At 31.2% G+C, this 23,648-nt stretch overlaps 1 protein-coding gene and 1 long non-coding RNA gene across 6 annotated transcripts in view; one reads left to right on the top strand and one right to left on the bottom strand.

The window, feature by feature from the left end:
- LOC143064820 (uncharacterized) overlaps positions 1-4,831 on the top strand; it is a 30,050-nt gene extending 25,219 nt beyond the window's left edge. For all 3 annotated transcript variants that reach the window (XR_012975327.1, XR_012975326.1, XR_012975325.1), the window contains exons 2-3: positions 3,366-3,572; positions 4,524-4,831. This is a non-coding gene — a long non-coding RNA (uncharacterized LOC143064820). The remainder of the gene's footprint in view (positions 1-3,365; positions 3,573-4,523) is intronic.
- A 3,357-nt stretch (positions 4,832-8,188) lies between these two features.
- LOC143064817 (arylsulfatase B-like) overlaps positions 8,189-23,648 on the bottom strand; it is a 19,167-nt gene continuing 3,707 nt past the window's right edge. For all 3 annotated transcript variants that reach the window (XM_076237938.1, XM_076237940.1, XM_076237937.1), the window contains 13 exons: positions 21,933-22,044; positions 20,505-20,556; positions 18,266-18,369; positions 17,821-17,927; positions 17,490-17,548; positions 16,972-17,073; positions 13,150-13,213; positions 12,085-12,182; positions 10,789-10,925; positions 10,428-10,486; positions 9,907-10,033; positions 9,524-9,654; positions 8,189-8,480 (listed from right to left, as the gene is read on the bottom strand). In XM_076237938.1, the coding sequence (XP_076094053.1) occupies positions 8,308-8,480; positions 9,524-9,654; positions 9,907-10,033; positions 10,428-10,486; positions 10,789-10,925; positions 12,085-12,182; positions 13,150-13,213; positions 16,972-17,073; positions 17,490-17,548; positions 17,821-17,927; positions 18,266-18,369; positions 20,505-20,556; positions 21,933-22,044 (1,325 nt within the window). In that variant the 3' untranslated portion in view covers positions 8,189-8,307. The remainder of the gene's footprint in view (positions 8,481-9,523; positions 9,655-9,906; positions 10,034-10,427; positions 10,487-10,788; positions 10,926-12,084; positions 12,183-13,149; positions 13,214-16,971; positions 17,074-17,489; positions 17,549-17,820; positions 17,928-18,265; positions 18,370-20,504; positions 20,557-21,932; positions 22,045-23,648) is intronic.

Raw genomic sequence — 23,648 nt, 5'->3', positions numbered from 1 at the left:
CATCTCTGAAATGTGCTTCTATGTGGTTTTGTTAGCAATTTCTGTACAGGTCTGCTAAAGGCTCAAATTGACATTTCACCCAATTTCACCATTTTCCCGCCAAAATTTGGGTTTTAAGGCAAAATTTTTATTTTTCCTTATTGGTGACCCTTGTATTTGCCAGGGACGCATACATGTATATAAGTCCTTGTATTTGCTTAATATTTGAAGCTATATTTCAGCTTTGTACATTACAGATTTGGACCAGGTCACACCTGAGGTGTCACAGACAGTTTTTATTTGATATCCCATAAAAATATGTCAGCACCTCTATTTTCATTTTATTGAAAATGGTCCCTTTAACATGCTTGTACCTATTTTGAAAGTAAAATTTTGAGCTTAAATGGTCTGGAACCCCTATTTTTTTCGACAAATTTGAGGTACTCTTTGTAAAGATTAAAATAATACGGCATTCTGATAGAGACTTTGAATAAGTCTGAGCCATCTTAACTGTGTAAAATCAAAAGAAGCAGCACGAAATAAAGTTAAAATGAATATGAGTCCCCTGTATTATATTTTAAACACCGCTTTTTTGATGATCAAGTAATTCCTAAATGAATACTGGAATATGCTCTCCGAACATAAAATTTGCATCAAATAATAAAAAGCTTCATTTTAATCAACATTGAAATATGTTTCGAATTTGATGATTTATTGGGTATATATGATATTGCCTTCACTCAGTTATAAACTAGAAAAAAGTAATGTTTAGCTCACCTAGCCCAAAGGGCCTAGTGAGCTTTTCCCATCACTTTGCATCCGGCGTTGTTACCTTTACAAAAATCTTCTAGAACTCTGAAACTACTGGGCCAAATTAAACCAAACTTGGCCACAATTATCATTGTAGTATCTTGTTTAAAAAATATGTCAGATGACCCGGCCAACCAGCCAAGATGGCCGCCATGGCTAAAAATAGAACATAGGGGTAAAATACAGTTTTTGGCTTATAACTCAAAAACCAAAGCATTTAGAACATATATCTGACAAGGGTATAATTGGTATAATTGTTTAACAGGTGAAGATCTATCTGACCTGAAATTTTCAGATGAATCAGACAACCCATTGTTGGGTTGCTGCCCCTGAATTAGTAATTTTAAGGAAATTTTGCTGTTTTTGGTTTTTATCTTTAATATTATTATAGATAGAGATAAACTGTAAACAGCAATAATGTTCAGCAAAGAAAGATTTACAAATAAGTCAACATGACCGAAATGGTCAACAAGGTCAATTAATCCCCTATGGAGTTATTGTCCTTTATAGTCAATTTTTAACAATTTTCATAAAATTTGTAAATTTTTACTAACATTTTCCATTAAAACTACTGGGTCAAGTTTAATATATATAGAGATAATTTTAAGCAGCAAGAATGTTCAGTAAAGTAAGATGTACAAACACATCACCATCACCAAAACACAATTTTGTCATGAATCCATCTGCTTCCTTTGTTTAATATTCACATACATGTAGACCAAGGTGAGCGACACAGGTTCTTTAGAGCCTCTAGTTTAAAGTCTAGAATACCTTTTTATACAACCATAAAATTTTTGCAATCATATAATTATATTGGTATCACATCGTCTTTGTGGTCAGCTGAGCATCGTTCAAAGACGGATGGTTTCCAGATAATAACTTTAGTATAAGTTAATCATGTTAATAGAAATGAATAGAATTTTAACACAATGTTTAAAACAACAAAAGGAAGCTTGGGATTGATATTGGGGGTTATGGTCCCTAAGGTTTAGGATAAGGGGACCAAAACAAGCATTTATCTAGTTTCAGGACAATAAGTTGTGTATAAGTATTTCAATTCCTCTGAAATTGTACCACAATGTTAAATATTATAAGATTTGAAGAAGGTTGGAATTTATTTTTAGGGTTATGGGGCAAACAGTCAAGAATGATGGGCCAAACACAAGCATTTTTGTAGTTTTAAGTTAATGACTTGTGTAAAAGTGTATGATCTTTCTGAAATTATACCCCAATGCTCTATACTACTATGGGATGGTTAGGATTGGCTGAGGGTATAGATAAAACCATTTATGAATAAGGGGCAAAAAAGATGAAAAACAATTATTTTTCTGGTTAAAGGATAGTCAAGACAATTTGAAAGCTGTGTAAGGGAGGTAATCCAAAAGTTATATTTGAATTATTTCACACAACTTTTAAGGTGGTACCTAACACTACAGGGAGATAACTCTGTAAAGTCAGCTAAACGTTTTAATTACGTTGTGTTGTTAAAGGGATATTAAGCTTTTCAATGATCAAAATGAGTGTTTGTCAAACTGCTATATAACCAGTGTAATTTTTCTGATAAAACGGTTGGTTAAAAAAAAATTTAATTTTTATATTTTTGTCAAAGGGTCAAAGTAAATACTTTGTCAAAATTTTAAGAAAATTAAACGAGCCAAATTAATTTTAGTTTAAGTGTTGGGTACCACCTTAAAGATGTGATTTTGAAATTTACCAACATATATAACTTCGGTATTAATAAAATCCATTGGAAATTTGCCAATAACTTAAGTTTAATTAAAAAAAATGCCAATAGTTTTAGCATAAGTAAATATAAATCTTTGAAGTTTGAAACCACAAAAAGGAAGGTTTGGATTGATTTGGGGTTAATTTATGGTCCCTTTGGTGTAGGAAAAAGGGGTATAAAAGGGGCCCAAATAATCAATTTTCTATTGTCCAGACAATAATTTGTAGAACAGTTTATAGAATTGCCTGAAGTTTCCACACCACAAAACTCCAAAGGATAGTTAGGGTTGGAATATTGGAGTTATGACTCAATCTGTTTATGAATTAGGAGCAACAAAAGGGGAAAAACAAGGGTTTCCTGGTTAATGGACAATTACTTTAGATTTGTTTCTTTTTGTTGGTGCCTTTTTTTGCTAGTTCTTTTATGAATTTGTATGCTCTACCTACAATAGTAGAGAAGCATTATGTTTTCTAGTCTGTGCGTCCTTTTGTCTGTTTGTTTGTCTGTCCATCCATTCTTCCCACTTCAGGTTAATGTTTTTGGTCAAGATAGTTTTTGATGAAGCTGAAGTCCAATCAACTTGAAACTTACTACAAATGTTCCTTATGACATGATCTTTCTTATTTTAAAACAAACAAAATTAAAGACTTTTGACCCCATTTTTATGGTTCACTGAACATAGAAATTAAAAGTGTTCCCTCAGTTTCAGGTTAAAGTTTTTTTAGTCAAGGTAGTTTTTGATGAAGTTAAAGTCCAATCAATTTGAAACTTAGTACACATTTATCATTAATAAAGCTGATTGTGTCGTTTCATATTAATTAAAATTTATTTACCTAATTTATAATTTCAGCTTTTCCATGCATTGTAAGATTTCCAGAATATAGAACATGTAGTTCCTGATAAAAAAAAAACACCAAAAGATTGCTACGATAAAACTGCTGTAACTATTTGTAATACAGAATGCATCAAGATGGTGGTATGCTACATATATAATATTGATACTATGACAGATGAGAAAAGAAACTGAAGACATAACCAAATGCTGAAGTCAGCAAAGGTATGATTATAACTGTTACTGATGTTTGAAGAAGTGTGTCATTATAGCATCTACAAATATTTCAATCAAACATGGTTCAGTACTTCAGACTAGTTTTAATTTAAAAGAATTAAATGGCTACTAACATCCATACCATAGCAACATTCAAACTCATAAATCGAAAATAAACTGACAACGCCATGGCTTAAAATGAAAAAGACAAACAGACAATTAATAGTACACTAGAAACAACATTAAAAACTAAAAACTGAGCCACACAAACCCCACCAAAAACTGGGGTTGATCTCAGGGTCTCCTGAAGGGTAAGCAGATCCTGCTCCACATGTGGCACCCTTCGTGTTGCACATGTTATTACAAACTTGGTATATAGTCTATTTCGGTAGGTCACATTCATGAAAAGGAAAGGGGATTGTAGGTACGAAGTAAGAAACATCCGATATCATCTGTGAAATGGTTTATCCATAATGGTCAACCAACTGTGATGATTGGGTAACCTGTATTATATTCAGGGGTGAATCCAGACATTTCTAAAGGGGGGGTTCAAACTATATGTCTCCATTCAAGTGCATTGATCGTCTCAAAAAAAGGGGGGTTTCAACCACCGGAACCCTTCCCTTGGATCCACCACTGATATTTGAGAAATTGCCACAATACATTTTGTTGATATCAAATTAAAGTTGAGAAGCTACGGTAATCTATATATGTTTATCTACTTTTCATTGTCTACTCTCACCTTGATTAGTAAATAAATAAAAATCATGTTGGAAGAAAAATTTAGTCATGTGTATATGTTTTAGGAACTAATTGTGGTATATTCTTCAGATTGAAACATGCAACAGAAAGTTCAATCATGACCATAAAGCAGGCAAGACATTTCTGAATTCAGTATGTACAATCTTGTAAAAATATGTCAAACTATGTCAAAGCATATTTTTTGTTTTGTTTTTTCAGATTAAGATATAAGGAGTAGATATTTTCCTGAAGATCTCATTTATGTCTCGAATGTGAAGGGAACAGAAGCTATCATGATGATTCTTTAAAGAAAAGATACAGAAACACAAGCTCCTGTAGACACTTATGAAAAAGAAGATGTTTTTGCAATGAATATGTGTGAATGTGATAAATTATGGCAAATCAACATGGTCAATTAACAACAATATGTTCTACAAATTTCCTAGATTTATAAGTTTCATAACATTTAGTTGAGGCAAACTGAAGTTAGATAACGAAAAAAATTGCAAATAAATATTGTTATTAAATACTCAGTTTTAGTTATTTTTATTTTGATATCAAAAAAATATACTGTATTAGATAAAAACTAGTTATACATTTAAAAAATTAGTATTAAACCCTCATGTCTCCCTGCATTAGAAGTTGCATAATTTAGCATTTACAGATGAAATATAATTGTGAGTAAAGTTCAACATGTGAAATAGTCTGACTGGATATGACAGAACATCAAAAGAAATGACGAAAAATTACACATCTTATCAAAATAGTACTACTAGAAACCAAAAGCTACTTGCAATTTTCACTGGTTTTAATTGAGATCAGTAACAGTCTGACAAGGAAAGAATTTAATGAACATGATTATGATGCCTCTTGATAAATATAAAAACATATTGACTGTAAAATAATTACCAGTTACCAATTATATCTGTTGTTTACAAAATTTGTTATTTGGAAATATCTGTTGAATGTTTTGAAATTAAAATGTGTTAACTGAAATGATTAAAGAATTGAAGTCTTTAAATGATACAAAAGCAAGGATACATTGAATGATTGCAATTGAGACAACTACTAGCCCTGCATAGTAGGGCACTGATGTAAACAAGTACAGTTCACCTGAAGTCTTCAACAATGAGCAAAAGCCTGAATTTAAAGATCGTTATACATGGGCTTATTAAGTCCCAAGATAATGGTATCTACATCCTTTGCTTTCAAATTTTTGTTAGTATGTTTCTGATGAAGGTTAATTAAAATAAACCCAGCACACTTAATTTGTGAACTGTTTTTATTTAATTTCAAAAGAGAAAGCTAATAGACAAATTTAAGCAAATAGCAAAAAAAGGAAATCCATTTAATATGGCAGACAGCAACCAAACACAACCAGAGGACATAATGAACATGTTTTTGAATGCTCAAACTGCAATAATAACATTAGACACAAAAACATCTTATATAATGCTGGATTACACAAAAGTGTTTAAATCATCTGCTCTTCTCTGGTGTTTAAAAATTGTACAGATTTGGTGTCACAATATCTCAGTAGCATGGATTAGAATCCCGGCATGGGAAGAACAAAAAATTTGTGAAAGCAAATTTACAGATCTTACATTGTTGGTTTGATGATTTGACGACTAAATGCATGTACATGTACAATATATACAAAAAGTTAGCTGCTATTGAGACAAAGGCAAAAATCATAGTGCAACAAAACATGTTTATTACAGATATAATAACAACAAACTAAAATAACACTTACCACTACTAAATGATTAGGAACTTTCAGGAACTAATTGCAGCTACTGTCCAGGTTATGTTAAACAAATCACCTCCAACTGACCGTCTCCAACTGATCTGTTCAGTGAAGAGTTTTTACCATTGAAATGAAATGTGAACACATTCCAATCTTTTGGCAGACGTGAATATTCTCATGTGGTATTTATACCTATATCCAAGGGTACCTATATCTGGTGGTGATAATTAACAATTTTTTTCTTCTTTTTGTGTAATTTTGAAAAAAAAAAATGGAATTTAAACTTTTTTCAGCATTTTGGAAAAAAATAATTTTGTAAATTTTTCATGTTTTTTTCATTTATTTTTATAAGAATTAAATTTTAAAAGAATTTTTTTTTAAGATATTTTTTTTTTTTTAATTTTTGAAAATTTGATTTTTTTGAAATATTTTGCATTTATAAATTTTTTAAACTTTAAAAAAGTTAATTTTAGTTGCCTTCGTCCATGCAATCATGGACTAAGTTAGCCTTGGTTGCCTTCGTCCATGCATGCATGGACTAAGTCTGTTGTGTTAGTCCATGCAAGCATGGACTAAGTTAGGGTTAGTTGCCTTAGTGCATGCATGCATGGACTAAGTCTGTTGTGTTAGTCCATGCATGCATGGACTAAGTTAACGTTAGTTACCTTCGTCCATGCATGCATGGAGTAAGCTTAGTTTCTAAGTTTTCATGTTTACAAATTATGAAAAGGTTAAGCCATACTATCAAGTTTTGCAATTTATTTCCTAAGGTAAGTTATAATGCACAATATGTATGTAAAACATAATTAATAGGTTGAATATGAAAAAAAACAACTAAACAGAAAAAAAAGGTAATTACATCAAATTAAAAAATAATTGAACTAACACCATGAAATTAAGAGGTAAGAAGAAATGGAGGTTTTCTAGAATTGATGTTGATTTCCAGTTTTATTTAATACCTTGTTTAATATGCTTTGTCTATATGCCATTTGTGCCTCTTTGTTTCATATGTGTTCGTTATTTTAGTGATTATGATTATAACACAATGTTTACTGCTGTATTTTTGACATTTTTACCTTTTATATCTGGGTTTTTTTTTTCACGCATCATTGTCAATATAATGGAATTTGAGGCGACTAACATACAAGTGAGAGGTTTAGCTAGCTATAAACTTGGTTCAAACCACCATTTTCTACATGACAAAATGTATGTACCAAGTCAGGAACATGACAGTTGTTATCCGTTCATTTGCTGTTTTTTGAGCTTTTGATTTTGCCATTTGATTAGGGACTTTCCTTTTTGAATTTTCCTTATAGTTCAGTATTTTTGTGATTTTACTTTTCGATTACTTTGCATTAAGCTTTTAATAGCATATCTTTGTGATTAATTTTTTTATTAGATTGTATGACCATAAAATTAAAAATGGAAATGGGGAATGTGTCAAAGAGACAACAACTCGACCATATAGCAGACAACAGCAAAAGGTCACAAACAGGTCTTCAATGCAGCGAGAAATCCCGCACCCGGAGGCGTCCTTCAGCTGGCCCCTAAACAAATATATATATACTAGTTCAGTGATAATGAACGCCATACTAAACTCCAAATTGTACACAAGAAACTAAAAGTTAAAATAAAACAAGACTAACAACTGATTTGGGACAGGCGCAAAAATGCGGCGGGGTTAATCATGTTTGTGAGATCTCAACCCTCCTCCTATACCTCTAACCAATGCAGAAAAGTAAACGCATAACAATACGCACATTTAAATTCAGTTCAAGAGAAGTCCGAGTCTGATGTCAGAAGATGTAACTAAAGAAAATAAACAAAATGACAATAATAGATAAATAACATCAGACTACTAGCAGATAATTGACATGCCAGCTCCAGACTTAAATTAAACTGATTGAAAAATTATGTCTTCATCATATGAATATCAGGCACAATCCTCCCCGTGAATATATTTCAATTATAAAATGTCGTAATACTTGCATACCATCTACAACATGCTTACATATATGAACCATTAGTAAATCGACTGCATACAAAGATACCTATGATTCACATTAACATGACAAAAAAACTTGCAAAAAAAACTCCGATAGCATGAGTTAAACTTTAAAAAAAAACGAAAAGCCTGCTATCTATTATGAATTTATTTAAAATGCTATATACACTATGATTCAATTGTCTGGTTCTGATCCTGCACCAAATACTTGATGCTGATTGTTTATTTGTCAACTGCCTTATAAATAAAAACTAACACCAACCAGGTGTCCAGTAACCATTATAATTATTTGGGTCCGATGCAGGGTCTGCTTTCTCTGTTACAGGTGGAACGATATATTTTCTGTATTCTTCAAGCCTTTCTTTCATCTTTTTAAGCATGCGGTGTTCCTTGTTGTGCAAATTATTGCGTTCATTAGGATCATCTACAAAATACCAAAACAATAATTACTAAAGAATACAAAATAATCAAAATAGAAAATAGCAAACTAGAAAAACGAAATCTTAGAGTGCTTTAAAACTGCGTATTCAGAGATGGATTGATTCCTGGAATCACTTATAGAGCAATATTTATGGATAATGCATACATTTTTCCCCATTTCTAACATGGCTTTGTTGATAATCCTTTTTTCAAAATCCTGGATCAACAACTGTTATTTTATCACTGAAATTGGCAGTTGTTTTTCATTTGATTCGTGGGTTAATGGCGTCTGATTTTGTTAGTTTTTATGGACGACTTCAGGGTTCCACTTTATGCATTTGTCTTTGAGTTCGGTATTTATGAATTTGCCTTTGATTTCGGTATTTTTGTTAAACTTTTTTTCAACGTATATGTGTACTTCTAAATGCCAATGTATCCCATATATACAAGAGAACTTGAAATTAAGGAAACTATCGAAACATAAAGTTATGTTTCATAACTTAACCTCCTTATCGATTTTGACATAAATGTACGACTTTAAACTAGAATCTACGACAAACGTGTTTATATCAACTCTCCGATAGTTACTTTTACATTTCTCAATAGGATCATACCATAATCTCAATCTAATTGTTATCAGTTCTTTTTGTTACAATGATTGTCTTATTGATTGATCGATTTATGGGATATTAACATCAATAAATTACTATTGCCTGTATTCCTACCAAAGAGTTTCCTATGGAATCTTTGTAATAAAAATAATAAAAAAAGATACCCGTCGTGACAAATATTCTCCTCTTTTTTCCGACACGAACAAATACTGTAATGTTTCAGAATGTATCCTCCATTTTGAGCTTATATTATAGAGTAATTTGTATTCCATGACAAAATCCCTACTGTTTTTGGAGGTATTTTACGATAAGTTCTTCATGGCAATACTGTTGCATTAATCTATATAACAAGACATAAATGATACATTTCTCATAAAAAAAGCTAAGTAGACAATTGGAACGATCTTGCTCAACTACTACTACAGCCTAAATTTACCTCTCAAGTTATATAACTGGTAGTAGTCTACTTTTGGTTCATCTATTTTTGAGTCTTCTTCGGTCTCCGGAACTGGGTACCAGTCATTATAAACACCAGCAAATCCTTCTATTAACTTGAAATCACCCATTCTATAGCAAAAAGTACATGCAATTATTCAATGTAGTATTACGTTAGTATCATGAAAACAACCCTTTGTAAGGTATTTCTGTTATTATTGACTATTTAGAGTATATATCAAATGTAAACTTGAATCTAAATCAACATTAATAGACACAATCACATAGTGGCAGTTTTCGGCATTACATGTATTTACCAGAAGAGTAAAAACAATCGTCAAATCATTACTCTTAAAATGTCTTACTATTATGCTAAACACTGACCTAATAGCTGCACGCCCCATAATAGGAACTAAAGAATCGTCAAGGTTATAGATGAACTCTGATCTCAGAGAGGATGGAACTCCTTCACTTATGCTTGGCCACATATTCAAACCATCAATTCCACTTACTTGAGAAAAAAAATGAATTAAAGATTTAAATGTTACACGAATATTCTATTCTCACTAATTCAGAAGAAATGGCCATCAATTTAAATTGAGGAAGACTAGATTAGAAGCAGTTAGAGTATTTCAGATATTTTCTTTTGATCTTTTGAAGGGACTTCCCGTTTTGTGTTTCCTTGAAGTAGTTTTATAACGGTACTTTTTACAAGTACCGACCGAGTGACATTTATTTAATCTGTTATTTGCTTAATTATTCAGTCGAAATATTTGTCAAATAATAGATGTGTATATCATCGGCTTTGTCTCGGACGTTGATCTTTCAAAGAAAATTACCAACTATTATCCAATTATTTATAATTTCGTCATATTTGAAACTGACTGAGATATATATATATTTACCTTGACCTCCTCCAGCAGCAGAGAGGATTGTTGGCATCCAGTCCACAGCATGAATCATACTAAAACAACAATATTGAGTAAACAATCACCTCAATAGTGGAAGTCGTTTGGTTAAATTTACATTTTTGTATAGATAATCAGGTCAATGTTGAAGAAAAAAACACAACTTGTAGTTTAATAAATACATTAATTCGAAAATTCATTCAAGTTAATTCTTTTTTTTTTAATTGTTTTAGAAAGCAACAAAGCAAGTACAACATGGACTATCGTACTAACTGGAATTGTGTTTCAATTATCAAAGTCATAAATTCTCAATACAACAATAGACACAAAAAGGTACTGCTACTATTATATTTATTACCCATCAAAAACAGTATTCGGTTTCTGAAGTCCCAAACCGTAAACGAAAGATGAAGCCCGAGTTCCTCCTTCATATACTGTTGCCTTACTCCCTCTCAGTGGGTAATTATTCCCAGAATAGCTTGGCATACCACCATTCTAAAAATTAGTTATTTTCTTCCTTGAAAAATAACTTAATACTGATTTGTAAACAATTAATTAATACACCCTAAGAAATGTTTAAATACTGAATAAACTCTGCATAGATACCAGGACTAAAAGTGTGTACGAGCATGTCATCTACAAAAGAATAATCAATACTGAATAACGATTTGCATTAAGGATTAAAACTATCCAAAAGATTGTGCCAAATACAGATTAGGTAATCTATTCCTGCGGTCAAACATTGCTATCCCTTCTATTTGAAAAAAAAAACAAAATTTGTAAAAAGTCCAATTATAGTTATGATCATATCAATGACTATTCGTGTTAAGTGTTGACTGCAAGACTGCTGATTCAATCTACAGGAAACCTCAACCAACAGTGGCATCTACCCAGTGGTTATCAATAAACATAAGTACCATTAGGTCAAATATCAATCTTTTGGAATTTTGGATCCTCAATGCTCTTCAACTTTGTACTTGTTTGGCTTTATAAATATTTTGATATAAGCGTCATTGATGAGTCTTATGTAGACGAAACGCGCGTCTGGCGTACAAAATTGTAATCCTGATACCTTTGATAACTACTATCAAACATAAATATTTCTATATGAAATGACAAAAGGAACATGGAGTTTATTCAATCAATATTAGTTAAAACAATTGACAGTTTGACAAATAAGAAGAATGGGAACATACCAATCATATAATAGATCATATGGCACCAAAGGTTTTCATTACAATTTCTTATGAATTAGGATAACTTCATGTAAATTTCAGTGTTACAAATGAACAGTAAAATCTCAAACTTTATAATGCTCGATTAGCTTCTTTATTATCGTAATATTTTTTTGTTTTTCAAATGTTTCAATGCTTTCATCTTTACGAATAAACAAAAAATTATATGATTGTCAATGAGATAAATATCCACCAGAGTCAAAATGACGTGGATTTGGTGACTACATGTTAGTATATGCCTTCAACAATGATCATCGTGTAATGTACTTAAGACAACTGATGATAGCAATAAAAAAAATGACTGTGTATTGTATGTCTATAACATATAAATAAACACTTATGTTTGTATTCAATATGAAAAAGAACTGTAGATATAGTGGTTTATATAAATAGTAATATTGAAATTGTCATATACTTACATCTGAAGTAAATATGATCAGGGTATCATCAAACATTCCGTTACGCTTCAGTGAATCTGTAACGTTTCCAATGGCATCATCTAATGCTGTAACCATTCCTGTAAAATCAAAACAATGTACTATGTAATTGTTCTATAAGACCTGCTCTACAATTTAGCCAAATACACAATAAACAGTGATGGTCAAGTTTTCATCTAGATCTAAATTGTCTATCCAATGAATTCAAATTAAATTGCCTAATATGAATTTAACAAAACTGAAAACATAACCTGGCATAATACTGTAAATTTCTACTTAACTCTTTTAAGAAAATCTGTATGCTCTAACTGAGTCAAAAACCGACAAAAACATGAACTAATTGAATATCACATTATTGTAGTGGTCACTGCACTACCTTCAATAATAAACAAAACAGTCCATTCTAAAGAATAGTAGATAAAAGGACAAGACATTCTTCATCATTTTAGGATTAAGTCCTGTGTTCACTTTTACCAGAAAATGTTCAGTTAAGTGTTTTAAATATGAGTTTCAACACTCTCATTGGCTTATTCATAGCAATATGTTTCAGTGTAGAGATTAAAAACATGACCATTAGCCGACTATTTGGAAAATTGGAGAGAGAAAAAATATAGACACAGTCTTCTTGATAAAGTTAAGACATTTTAATTGATATGTTTTAAGGTGTCCTTTTATGTTGAAATGATACATTACTGTCTCAGATTAGGGTGACAGTTGGCGCCTGTTTTAACGTTTAATCCGCTGCATATTTGTATGCACCCGTACTAAGTCAGGATGATGTTGTTAACTTGTTGTCCTTTGTTGGTGTGGTTCATAAGTGTTTCTCGTGTTTCGTTTTTCAATATAGATTAGACCATTGTTGTTCCTGTTCGAATTGTGGAACACTAGTAATTTTTTGGGCCCTTTATATTTTGATGTTCGGTTTGAGCCAAGACTCCGTATTAGAGGCCGTACTTTGATCACTTTAAACATTATGAGTTGAATTGAGAGTTGTTATATTGTTACTCATACCACATTTTCTTATGAAATATGTATAGAAAATATTACCCGAAAATTTTCTTCTTCCATCATTCTTGATGTCTTCGTACATATTTTCGTAAATTTTAGGAACCTAAAAGATAAATAGTTTTTACTATCGATAAATTTTTTTTTGTGAATACCAAATTTCGTGGATGAATGAAAAAGTATGCTCGTAGATATTTAAGAATTGAATGCTTCTTTTTGTAACTTTATTGGGGTGTAAAAGCGTTGACCGAAGTACATGTTGTATGAATCGCAGAAGCGCTTCATTCTAAAAATGTGCACACCTTAATCAGTTGCTCAAAGTCAAATATTTGTAGTCCAAATTATTTCAGAACTGAATCACACGAAGAGCTATATGAAAAAGGCTCATAAAGATATCAGCCAAATACACCCAAGGCCAACTTTGTATTTTTCTATTCAAAAGACGAAGAAGAATATGTAATAAAACTGTTCGTACAAAATCAACGACAACTGATCAAATAACATCGGAGATACGTCCACAAGTAGCAGTATCGAACTGAAATGAGATATACGATGATAATAGATTGTAGGCGTCCTAGCTTAATCAGGAATGATAAAAGCGAATGATGTATAACATAGAAACATAGGAAGGGCCATATATTTTAACGATAGATATGTATCAAATGAGCGTATGAAACAAATGATAAATATGATCTCAGCGTTTGTGTCAGCGATTGGTTCAATCAGTCAGTAAGTGTTCAAACATTAAACGGAGTATTAGTGAAACAAAAATCAAATTAGATACTTTAAACTCTGCCAAAACGCTCTCTTTATTGAAATATTATATCTTCGGACAACACACCCTGACTTGACGAAAATAATGATTTTTTGTCTTTTATAGACCTTGCTGTTTCGATGTGTACCTCTCCACATATATTCGGTGTTCTAAGTAACGTAGTCAGCATATTTTATTTCTTGAGGTGATCTAATATAAGATTGGCCTCGATTTTTTTCAAATCTATCATCTTTAATTTAACATACATATGTCACCATACGGCCTTCAACCATGAGCAAAGCCAATAGTCAGCCATAAAAGGCCCCGAAATCATAAAAGTAAAACAATTCAAAAAGAAAACTAACGGCCTAAATAATGTTATTTTAATAGTACAGTTTGGTAGATTATAATGAATAGCAAAAGCGACCATACTGGTAATACAACGGTTATTTATATTTTGAAATTTGCTTATCAAAGATACAAGTTAATAAAATAAACACGCAATTTTGGCTACACAGGACTCAAGAGTGGCACTCAAATAAAATAAATTAGCAACAAAGGAATTCAACGTTGAAGAGCACAATTAACCAAAATTTTAAAAAAAGTGGCAATTTGCAACAACCATCTAGTGTGTGGGGCGAAAATCCTACTGGTTTCGAATAATTCATCATTTATATGAATAGCAAATTGACGGCATCAATGAAAGTTAAAGTAAATTTAGAACCAGGTTTAATCCACTATTTTCTACATTTGAAAGTGCCTATACCAAGTCAGGAATATGACAGTTCTTGTCCATTCGTTATTGCTACGTTTTGTCATTTGATTTTGCCATGTGATTATTGACTTTCTGATTAGATTTTCCTCCGAGTTCAGTACTTTTGTGATTTTACTTTTTAGAAGTGCTATCAACTGGAATGATGATACCATCTGGAAGGACACGTCAACCAACAGTGGTATCGACTAAATATTTGTAAAATTTCACCAACAATACTATAGGTTTATAATTTATAATAGAACTGACGGGTCTTTTGTAGACAAAACGCGCTTCTGGCGCATATACAAAATTTTTCTCCAGGTATCCATAAGGAGTGTATTTAGTTAGTTTGATATGCACTTCGTCTACATAAAACTCATCAGCGGTGCCCGAAAAAAGGTTATGAGGACAATTTAACACGAAGTGTAAAAGCAATATGAGACCGGAAACAAGATGAAACCCCCTCAAAAATCCCTAACGTAAGTTCAAATCAGTCTGATAAAAAAAAATCTAAGAGTTTCGAGCAATTGGTCATTTCATAGACAGTAAATTGTATTAAACTGATTATCCATACTACATGTTAGTGAAGACTTTTGATCTAGCCATACCTGTACGGACGAAACATGCACCAGTAGTTATATCGACCCTGTGATTTTTAAACTCAGAAAAAAGTAAAATCACAAAAATACTGAACTTAGAGGAAAATCAATTCGGAAAGTCCATAATCACATGGCAAAAGTAAATAACAAAACACATCAAAAACGAATGGACAAGAACTGTCATATAAGATAATAAGGTTATGATTTACTATGCCAAACGCATGATCTGTCTAACAAGCTTAAGACGCATTAATGGCATCTGACTCATCACAGCTGGAAGGTAAAATCCAATACAAAGTTGAAGAACATTGAAAATATAAAACTACACAAATGACTGTATCAGTAATAAACATATACCTATGTATTTTCTTTTTACAATTTGAACTAAGTTTAAAATCTTATAATCATTTATGATTTTATTGCAAGATTACACTGTTCCGAAGAAGATTATTTCGTTGTTTTTTCTTGATCAGAGTCAAATTGTTCATGCAAATTCAGGACAAAATGAATGTAAGACAATATATATATTTTACTCGTATATTCGTAGACACAGTTATAAAAAAAAATAACAAATATATAATCGCTGTATCAGAATAACTTTGAATCGGCAATATAACCATAGAAAACAAAATCTTGGCTTACCTATTCTAACAATCTCAATTGCAGGACAAGATTTTTTATTATTGTTTTAAAATGATTCGCCAACTGTCCCAATGATTATAAGTGACATGTGACCACACAATGTTAACTATTCAACAACACATTGGGTTATACCTAGAGTAAACTAAATGTTTCTGTTCTTCCAGGGTAAATGTCAGTGGCAGTGGTTTGTGCTTTCCCATTGATTGTGTTGGGTTGTTTTTTTCAGCGTCACTTTCTTTTAAATATAAGTAAATAAAGGCAACAGTAGTATACCGCTGTTCGAAATTCATAAATCGATAGAGAAAAAAAAAACAAATCCGGGTTACAAACTAAAACTGAGAGAAACGTATCAAGTATAAGAGAACTACGACACAACAGAAACACAACATTAAAATGTAACACACACAGAAACGAACTATCATATAACAATGGCCATTTTCCTGACTTGGTACAGGCCATTTTAAGAAAAAAATGGTGTGTTGAACCTGGTTTTGTGGCATGCCAAACCTCCCTCTTTAAAGGCAATGTTAATGATAATATTAAAATGACAACATTACATGATAGGATTAAATACAAATAAATGGGAGAAAATATAGGACAAAGAAACAAACGAATAATAGCCAACAAAATGTACCAGGCTAAAAATGTAATAAACCAGACGGGCGCCACGTCCACACAAGACAAACCAGCGACGCTCAGATGAAAAAAGTTTCAAAGTTTCAAACCAAGTACAAAGTTGAAGATTGCCGATGACCAAAAGTTCCAAAAAGTAGTGACCAATACGGTCAAAGTTATCCGCCTTGGACAAGAACATCCTTATTATTTAGAATAATTCATACTGTTGCAAACTGTAAATTTTATAGAATGACTATATAATAGATATACATGATTAAACTGAAGTGGTGACTAGGTAGAGAATAAAAACGGATACATTCCAACAATACACAGCCGTGTTAGCCAAACCAGTGCAACGCACAAAGTATATTGACTTCACATTTGAATTTCTAAAACGAGTTCCCAAAATTAAGAAAGAATTTGGATGGAATTCAAGATTGGATTTGTATGACTTATCTTACATATCAAATAGTGTAGAAAAGATATCAGTAACAAATTACCTCTATTGGTTCATGAACTGACTGGAAAGGAAGGTACAAGAACATAGGTTGACTTTTGTTGTGTTGGGTGATGACTTTGTCTGCTCGTCGGGCATAGGCATACTGTAAAATGAAGAAACTGATATATAAATATATAGACTTGATATTATTGTTTTTGTAAGTAGACGTACAGAGAAAAACACACAAATTAAAACTTTCCATCCACTTAAGTGGCCGCCTTCAAAAATACACGTGCGTGACGTTTTTTCTGCGTTCGTCTGTCATTACAGGTATCTGTATCGGGTTAAAGTTTTTGTTTAAGGTACGTTCATATTTGCAATATTGTAATTCGCGCTCATGTCAATATGAAACTTAATACTAATGGTCATATTTAAATATTAATTTTAAAGCATATGCTAAATTAGGGTTTTTGAAACAACAAGTCTCTTTTCTCTTGAACTTGTTAATGCGATAATGTTTTTGCTCTTTAGTAGTCCTACGGACAGGTTTTCTTGCTAGAATATACCATGTCGTCTTACCGTAGAGTATTCGTTTGGTCGCATTGGTTCTTTATTATCATGGAAATCTGTCCCATTTACTGAAATAAGGAGAAATAAAATTTAGAATATCAGAAACACATGAAGCAGTATTAATCTAAAAAGTAATGTATTTTTCATTTGCATGTTTATTTTCAAATACGATTTTGTTATTTACTTAAATCAGATAAACATAGATCAATCTTCGACTTTAAAAGTTTTCTGTTAGCGTTTAACTTTGGATATTTGACCTATACATGTAGTGCATTTTGTAACGACGACAGGAATAACATTCAATATATATTGCTTTTCATATTTTAGTGCTCAGACTTACAAATTGTATAGTTATAGTAATCTTCTGCTCCATTATAATATCCATAAAAAGTATCAAACCCACGGTATGTCGGAGTACATTCCCATTTGCACATTCCTAAATGCCACCTAAAAGACATATATGCATGTTTTATTCGCGATTTATTGGTTTCAATTTTTGAGGACACATGGCTTATAAACAAAATATTTAATAATCATAAACTTTCTGTGTAAACTGATTGGCATCTAAAAATTTGTAAATATTTCAGAATTAATCAGTAATCATTTTTTTTTAAAGTTTTGAAATATAAAATCTGAAGATCATTTGGTATGCGATAGAAATGACAAATCAGGAAATAGTGAATACGTCAAATGACGTACGCTAGCGTAAAGGAAGTATTTCAATAACTTTATTTATTAGCTTTTTGAAACAAGTAATTTAAGTAAAACAATAATAATATGTATACTTTCCAATGATATGTGTTGCATATCCAAGCTCTTTCAGTTTCTGCGGCAGAAACGTTCGATTAAGAGGTGCACATGATGGCGCCTGTGGCAATATAACCATGTTCTGAAATAAACAACAAAATCAATGGTGATATGTTGTCAAAGGTAAAGTTAAATTGTTTTAATATAACACTTTTCACGGTTATTTTTCCAGTAATTTGAAGGTGGTTAACGGATAATGCTTAAACGTTGTATGTTTTGCATTTAAGGAATCAAGATAGGCTAAATATTCAAACGTACATCTAACGTTGAATGTATGGGAAAATAAATTTTGTCTGAACTGCTCATTTCTATTTCTCAATTTGAAATAATAAACAACGGAATTGTTATTTTTTATAGGAACAAGAGTAAACTACGGAAGCGTATAAGCGCCACACATTTTTTTTTTATTTTTCTTCCTATGTTTGCGTTATAACGCAAACCTTTGCGTTATAACGCAAACCTTTGCGATATAACGCAAAACTTTGCGTTATAACGCAAACCTTTGCGCTATAACGTAAACCTTTGCGTTATAACGCAAACCTTTGCGATATAACGCAAAACTTTGCGCAAAACTTTGCGCAAAACTTTGCGTTATAACGCAAACCTTTGCGCTATAACGTAAACCTTTGCGTTATAACGCAAACCTTTGCGATATAACGCAAACCTTTGCGTTATAACGCAAACATCTTTATTTCAATTATTCATTAAGTTTTGTATATATGTCCGTCTGTCATTCATTTCGGATGTGATTTACTAGTAGATAAAAAAAAGAGTCATACATACAAGGCCAAATCATTATAATAAATATGCATAGGAATAATGGAATAATTGAAGTGCAATTATACATAAATTAAGACTGATTTGTGCATCAGAAAAGTATATAATTTAACAAGAAAATAGATATAGTATATAGTCATATTAAAATTGAAAGATCAAAAATAATGTCATACAATTGTGAAACCTCCAAGTCAAATAGACAAAATGATCTTTCTGCTTTAAAATGAATTATTAATAAGGAAACATTTTTTTAAATCTCAGAATATGATCAAGATTCTTTGATAGAAAGTCATTGAATTTTCATTTCAATATAATGAAGTATTTTTAAGATGCTTGGGTAGCAATTTGAATAGAGAGAACATAATTTTATTAATAAAACATCTTCATTCTATACATTTATTGCCAAAGGGTAGTTTGTTTGAATGTAACCTACTTTACACAGTTCTCAAACGAGAGCTTACTTTGGAAGTATATTTATATTCGGTTATAGCTATATTAGCAGGGTTGATTTTTTTCTTAGGTATAACCTCAATTTACTCAATTTTCTTTGTAATATATATACTAGTAGTAACTTGGATATCGTTTTTGGGGACCTTTATAGTTTGTTGTTTAGTGTGAGCCAATTCTCCGTGTTGAAGACCGTAATTCGGCCTATGATGGTTTACTTTTACGAATAGTGACTTAGATGGAGAGTTTTCTTATTGGCACTCATACCACATCTTCTTATATTATTCTGCTCATTATTAGTCATTGATATGATCTAATTATTCAAGCAGTTTACTTTGCAATTACTACAAAGGTGATAAATTTTATTATATCCAGCCTCCTCCATTAATAACTACTGTTTCCTTTGAATCTTAAATAAGAAATAAGATAAAACAAATGTTTGCGTTATATCGCAAAGGTTTGCGTTATAACGCAAAAGGTTTGCGTTATAACGCAAAGGTTTGCGTTATATCGCAAAGGTTTGCGTTAAACGCAAAGGTTTGCGTTATATCGCAAAGGTTTGAGTTATATCGCAAAGGTTTGCGTTATAACGCAAAGGTTTGCGTTATAACGCAAAGGTTTGCGTTATAACTCAAACATAGGAAGAAAAATAAAAAAAAAATGTGTGCCGCTAATACGCTTCCGTAGTAAACATCTTCTCTACCTCAACTGTTTTTTAATCTAATTTGTCGCTGATTTGCTCTTATGATATTTGTATTTAGGCGCCTTGTCGTGCATTGTTTTTTTTTCTTCCTTTTTGTTGCTTATAGTTGATATAAGTTATAAGTTGCGCATTAATAAAAATATTGGTGCTACCTTCCAACTCATTTCTTTGAATTGCAAATCTTAGACAAATTGGAAAAAGAATTTTTAATAAAAAAAATTTAGACCTAAATATCATAAAAACATATATTTTTAATTAGAGTATGTGTTCTACCAGAGAATTGATCTTACCTGTAATCCTGATTTGAATGGATAAAATCCTGATAAAAAGGCGTTTCTTGACCTAAAAGTAGAAAGTATCATTCTTCTACAAATTTGCATGCACGAAACTGTAAACATGAAAAGCGAACAAATATTTGGATGATCATTAAACCTGTCCATATTTGATCTCCAAAACAAATAAATCACTTGTTTATTTCATAAAATTCAATTCTTCTTCTATTTTATTTTGAAATATGATATATATGTTACAAGCATTTTCTAGATTTAGGCATATTGTAAGATGGGAGCAAGTTTTCGGCATATTACTAGAATATATTTTACAAAATGACTGAAATTATTTTTAAGAATGAAAGATTCTCAAAAACTTAGCCATTGAAAGTATTGAATAACAGAAAAGTTTTACCTTTGGTATTTATTTAATTCAATGCTTGCATTTTCAGAGTTTAAACTAAAAATAATGAATTTTATACCAAACTGTTTAGAATTCACACAAACACTGGAATGGATAAAAGGCTTTTTAAGTTGAATCAAATGCTATAGATGGGAACCATTTTGGTTGGGGAGGATGTATAAAATGCAATTACTGTTATAAATGGGTACATTAAATATGATGCCTTGTGTAAGGAGAGTGTGGAGTTTTGCACTGTGAATACTATTTGAGCTTTCCGTGAAAGACAAATTTAGACATATATAACTGTCAAACATACAATGAATTTTACAAAATTCGGACAGAAACTTGTTTATGACCAAAAGACCGTGTCTTAAGCAAAACGTTGAAGATATTTTTATTTTCCTTGAACTTTTTTTATTTTTACTGATTAATTCACATAATAAGTTTGTCAAACTTTCATAGAATTTTATTAAAATTAACATGATTAAGTGAAGCATTTCACTTATGATAAACATAAATGTCAGATGCAAACGTTTGAAGATTTCATTTTCATTTCAAGTTTATTTTTCTAATAGATGGGTTTAGCGTTAATATTTAGCATTTCTAAATCAGTCAAAAGTTAAAATAAATAACTGTGTCAAATTTGCTTGAATTGTTTTCTTATTACGATATCCATGTTTCTTGGAATTCTATGTACTTTGAAGTGTGCTTTATATTAATATTACTAGGTTTTTAGTCATTATAGGTTAAGCATTTTATAAATTCCCTGAATACTAAATTATTGTACATAACGCCTAAATTAAGAACATATATATATAATTGAAATAATTTAAAAACACAGTTCACTAACAAATTTCACAAAGTGATATGCAGACAACGCTGTTAAAGAAATCATACTGAAAGTCTTGTAAAATCTAGGGGTAGATATCCGTAAGATTCTGTATTAATCTATTTTAACATTTTGAAGCTATGGGATTATGTCAATATCTCCAGATTCGCGCATGAAACAAGGACTTTATGCATTATTTGTAGTTATGAATACTTACGGAGTACAGACTGGTTGTACATAGGAATTGTTCAATATCATTCCATTCTTTGCTAGATAGTCTATGTTAGGAGAAATAATATCCGGATTACGAAATCCTACATCATTCCATCCTGAAACATTAAATACGTAATATTGAGTGATGATAGAAAAATGTTCAATATTATCCCATTGTTTGCTAAATATTCTATCGGGGCCTCTTATAGCTGATTATGCGGTATGGGCTTTGCTCATTGTTGAAGGCCGTACGGTGACCTATAGTTGTTTATGTCTGTGTCATTTTGGTCTTTTGTGGATAGTTGTCTCATTGGCAATCATACCACATCTTCTTTTTTATATGTTAGGAGATATAATAGCCGGATTGCGGAATCCTACATCGTTCCATCCTGAAACATGAAAACACGTAAAAAATATGTGAAATTACAATAATAAACATTCAAATATAAGTGATATAAATAAATCATATATTAACTGGCGAGTCTGGAGTACTCAAAACTTGTTCTTATGTTATTCAAATAGGAAACTAAATTCTACAGTTACAATCCAAAACGTTGTTTGGATCACAGACAAACAATACCATGCACAAGGAGAAAATAATACACAGACAATTAGCTATCAACAAAACACTTTCTATACCCTGGTTCAAGTCAAGTAAGATTCAACTTTTAGAAAAACTAAAATGATAGAATACTGTGAGGTCAATGATATAAATGAATGTGTAAAATAAAGGAAATTTTAACTTTGTACTACAGTATTAACTACCATTAACTTAAAGGTAAAACATCACTGACTTTTTATTTCAGTCTGTCGTTTCTGGTTTTATGGACTAGACGCAACTGCCATTCATTACGCTATATAACATCAATTTATATAATTTATAGTATTAAAATAACAGTCTTTAATGACCTCCACTGAAAAGGACTTTACACCTGGACTAACAGTAATTAGCCAATGTCTGTTCTAAAATGGAGACTTCATGTCTATAATACATAATGTCTAGTCACTGGCTGTCTAGGTTATAAGTTATAAACAATATTTTTTTTCTATGAAAACAACGAGATTAGAAATGAATTTCTTTTTTTTTAATTTTGAGAAGAACATTTGAAATGATTGCCTCTATTAATTTCGATAAAAACAAGTTAATAAATATTAGAAGATGTGGCAGGAGTGACAATTAATCAACTCTCCATCCAAGTCACAATTTGTAAAAAGTGAACCATAAAAAAATAAGAACAAAAATATAATAAACAAGTGAAAGTAGAGTCACACTACTCATGATAGTAATAAATAAGGCATACACTACAAGCACGGAGACACATTATACTGCATCCACAGAATGCATGGATGTCTCTTTAAATTTTTATATATACTATAAACTTGCATAGCTATAGAAGAAATGTGGACAACAAGATAATATTGTATGTTTCTATAAATGTTGAGAACAATAAGATAAGAACGGATGTATTTTTTACTTTTGAAAACAACAATATATCAGATGGATGTATTGATGACCATATGAATAAAAAAAAACATAAGGAATGAATGCACCTTTGTGTATACCATTTATACATTTTTGTTAAGGTAAACATTTTTGTTTAGGTATGTTTACATTTTTGATGCATTTTTGAATAAGGTATACATGTTTGTTTAACTATACATTTTTGTTAAGGGGCCAGCTGAAGCACGCTTTCGGATGCGGGAGTTTCTCGTTCCATTG

The sequence above is a fragment of the Mytilus galloprovincialis genome, chromosome 2, assembly GCF_965363235.1.
Source record: "Mytilus galloprovincialis chromosome 2, xbMytGall1.hap1.1, whole genome shotgun sequence".
NCBI classification, from domain to species: Eukaryota; Metazoa; Mollusca; class Bivalvia; order Mytilida; family Mytilidae; genus Mytilus; species Mytilus galloprovincialis.
This window is presented reverse-complemented; position numbering and strand designations above follow the sequence as displayed.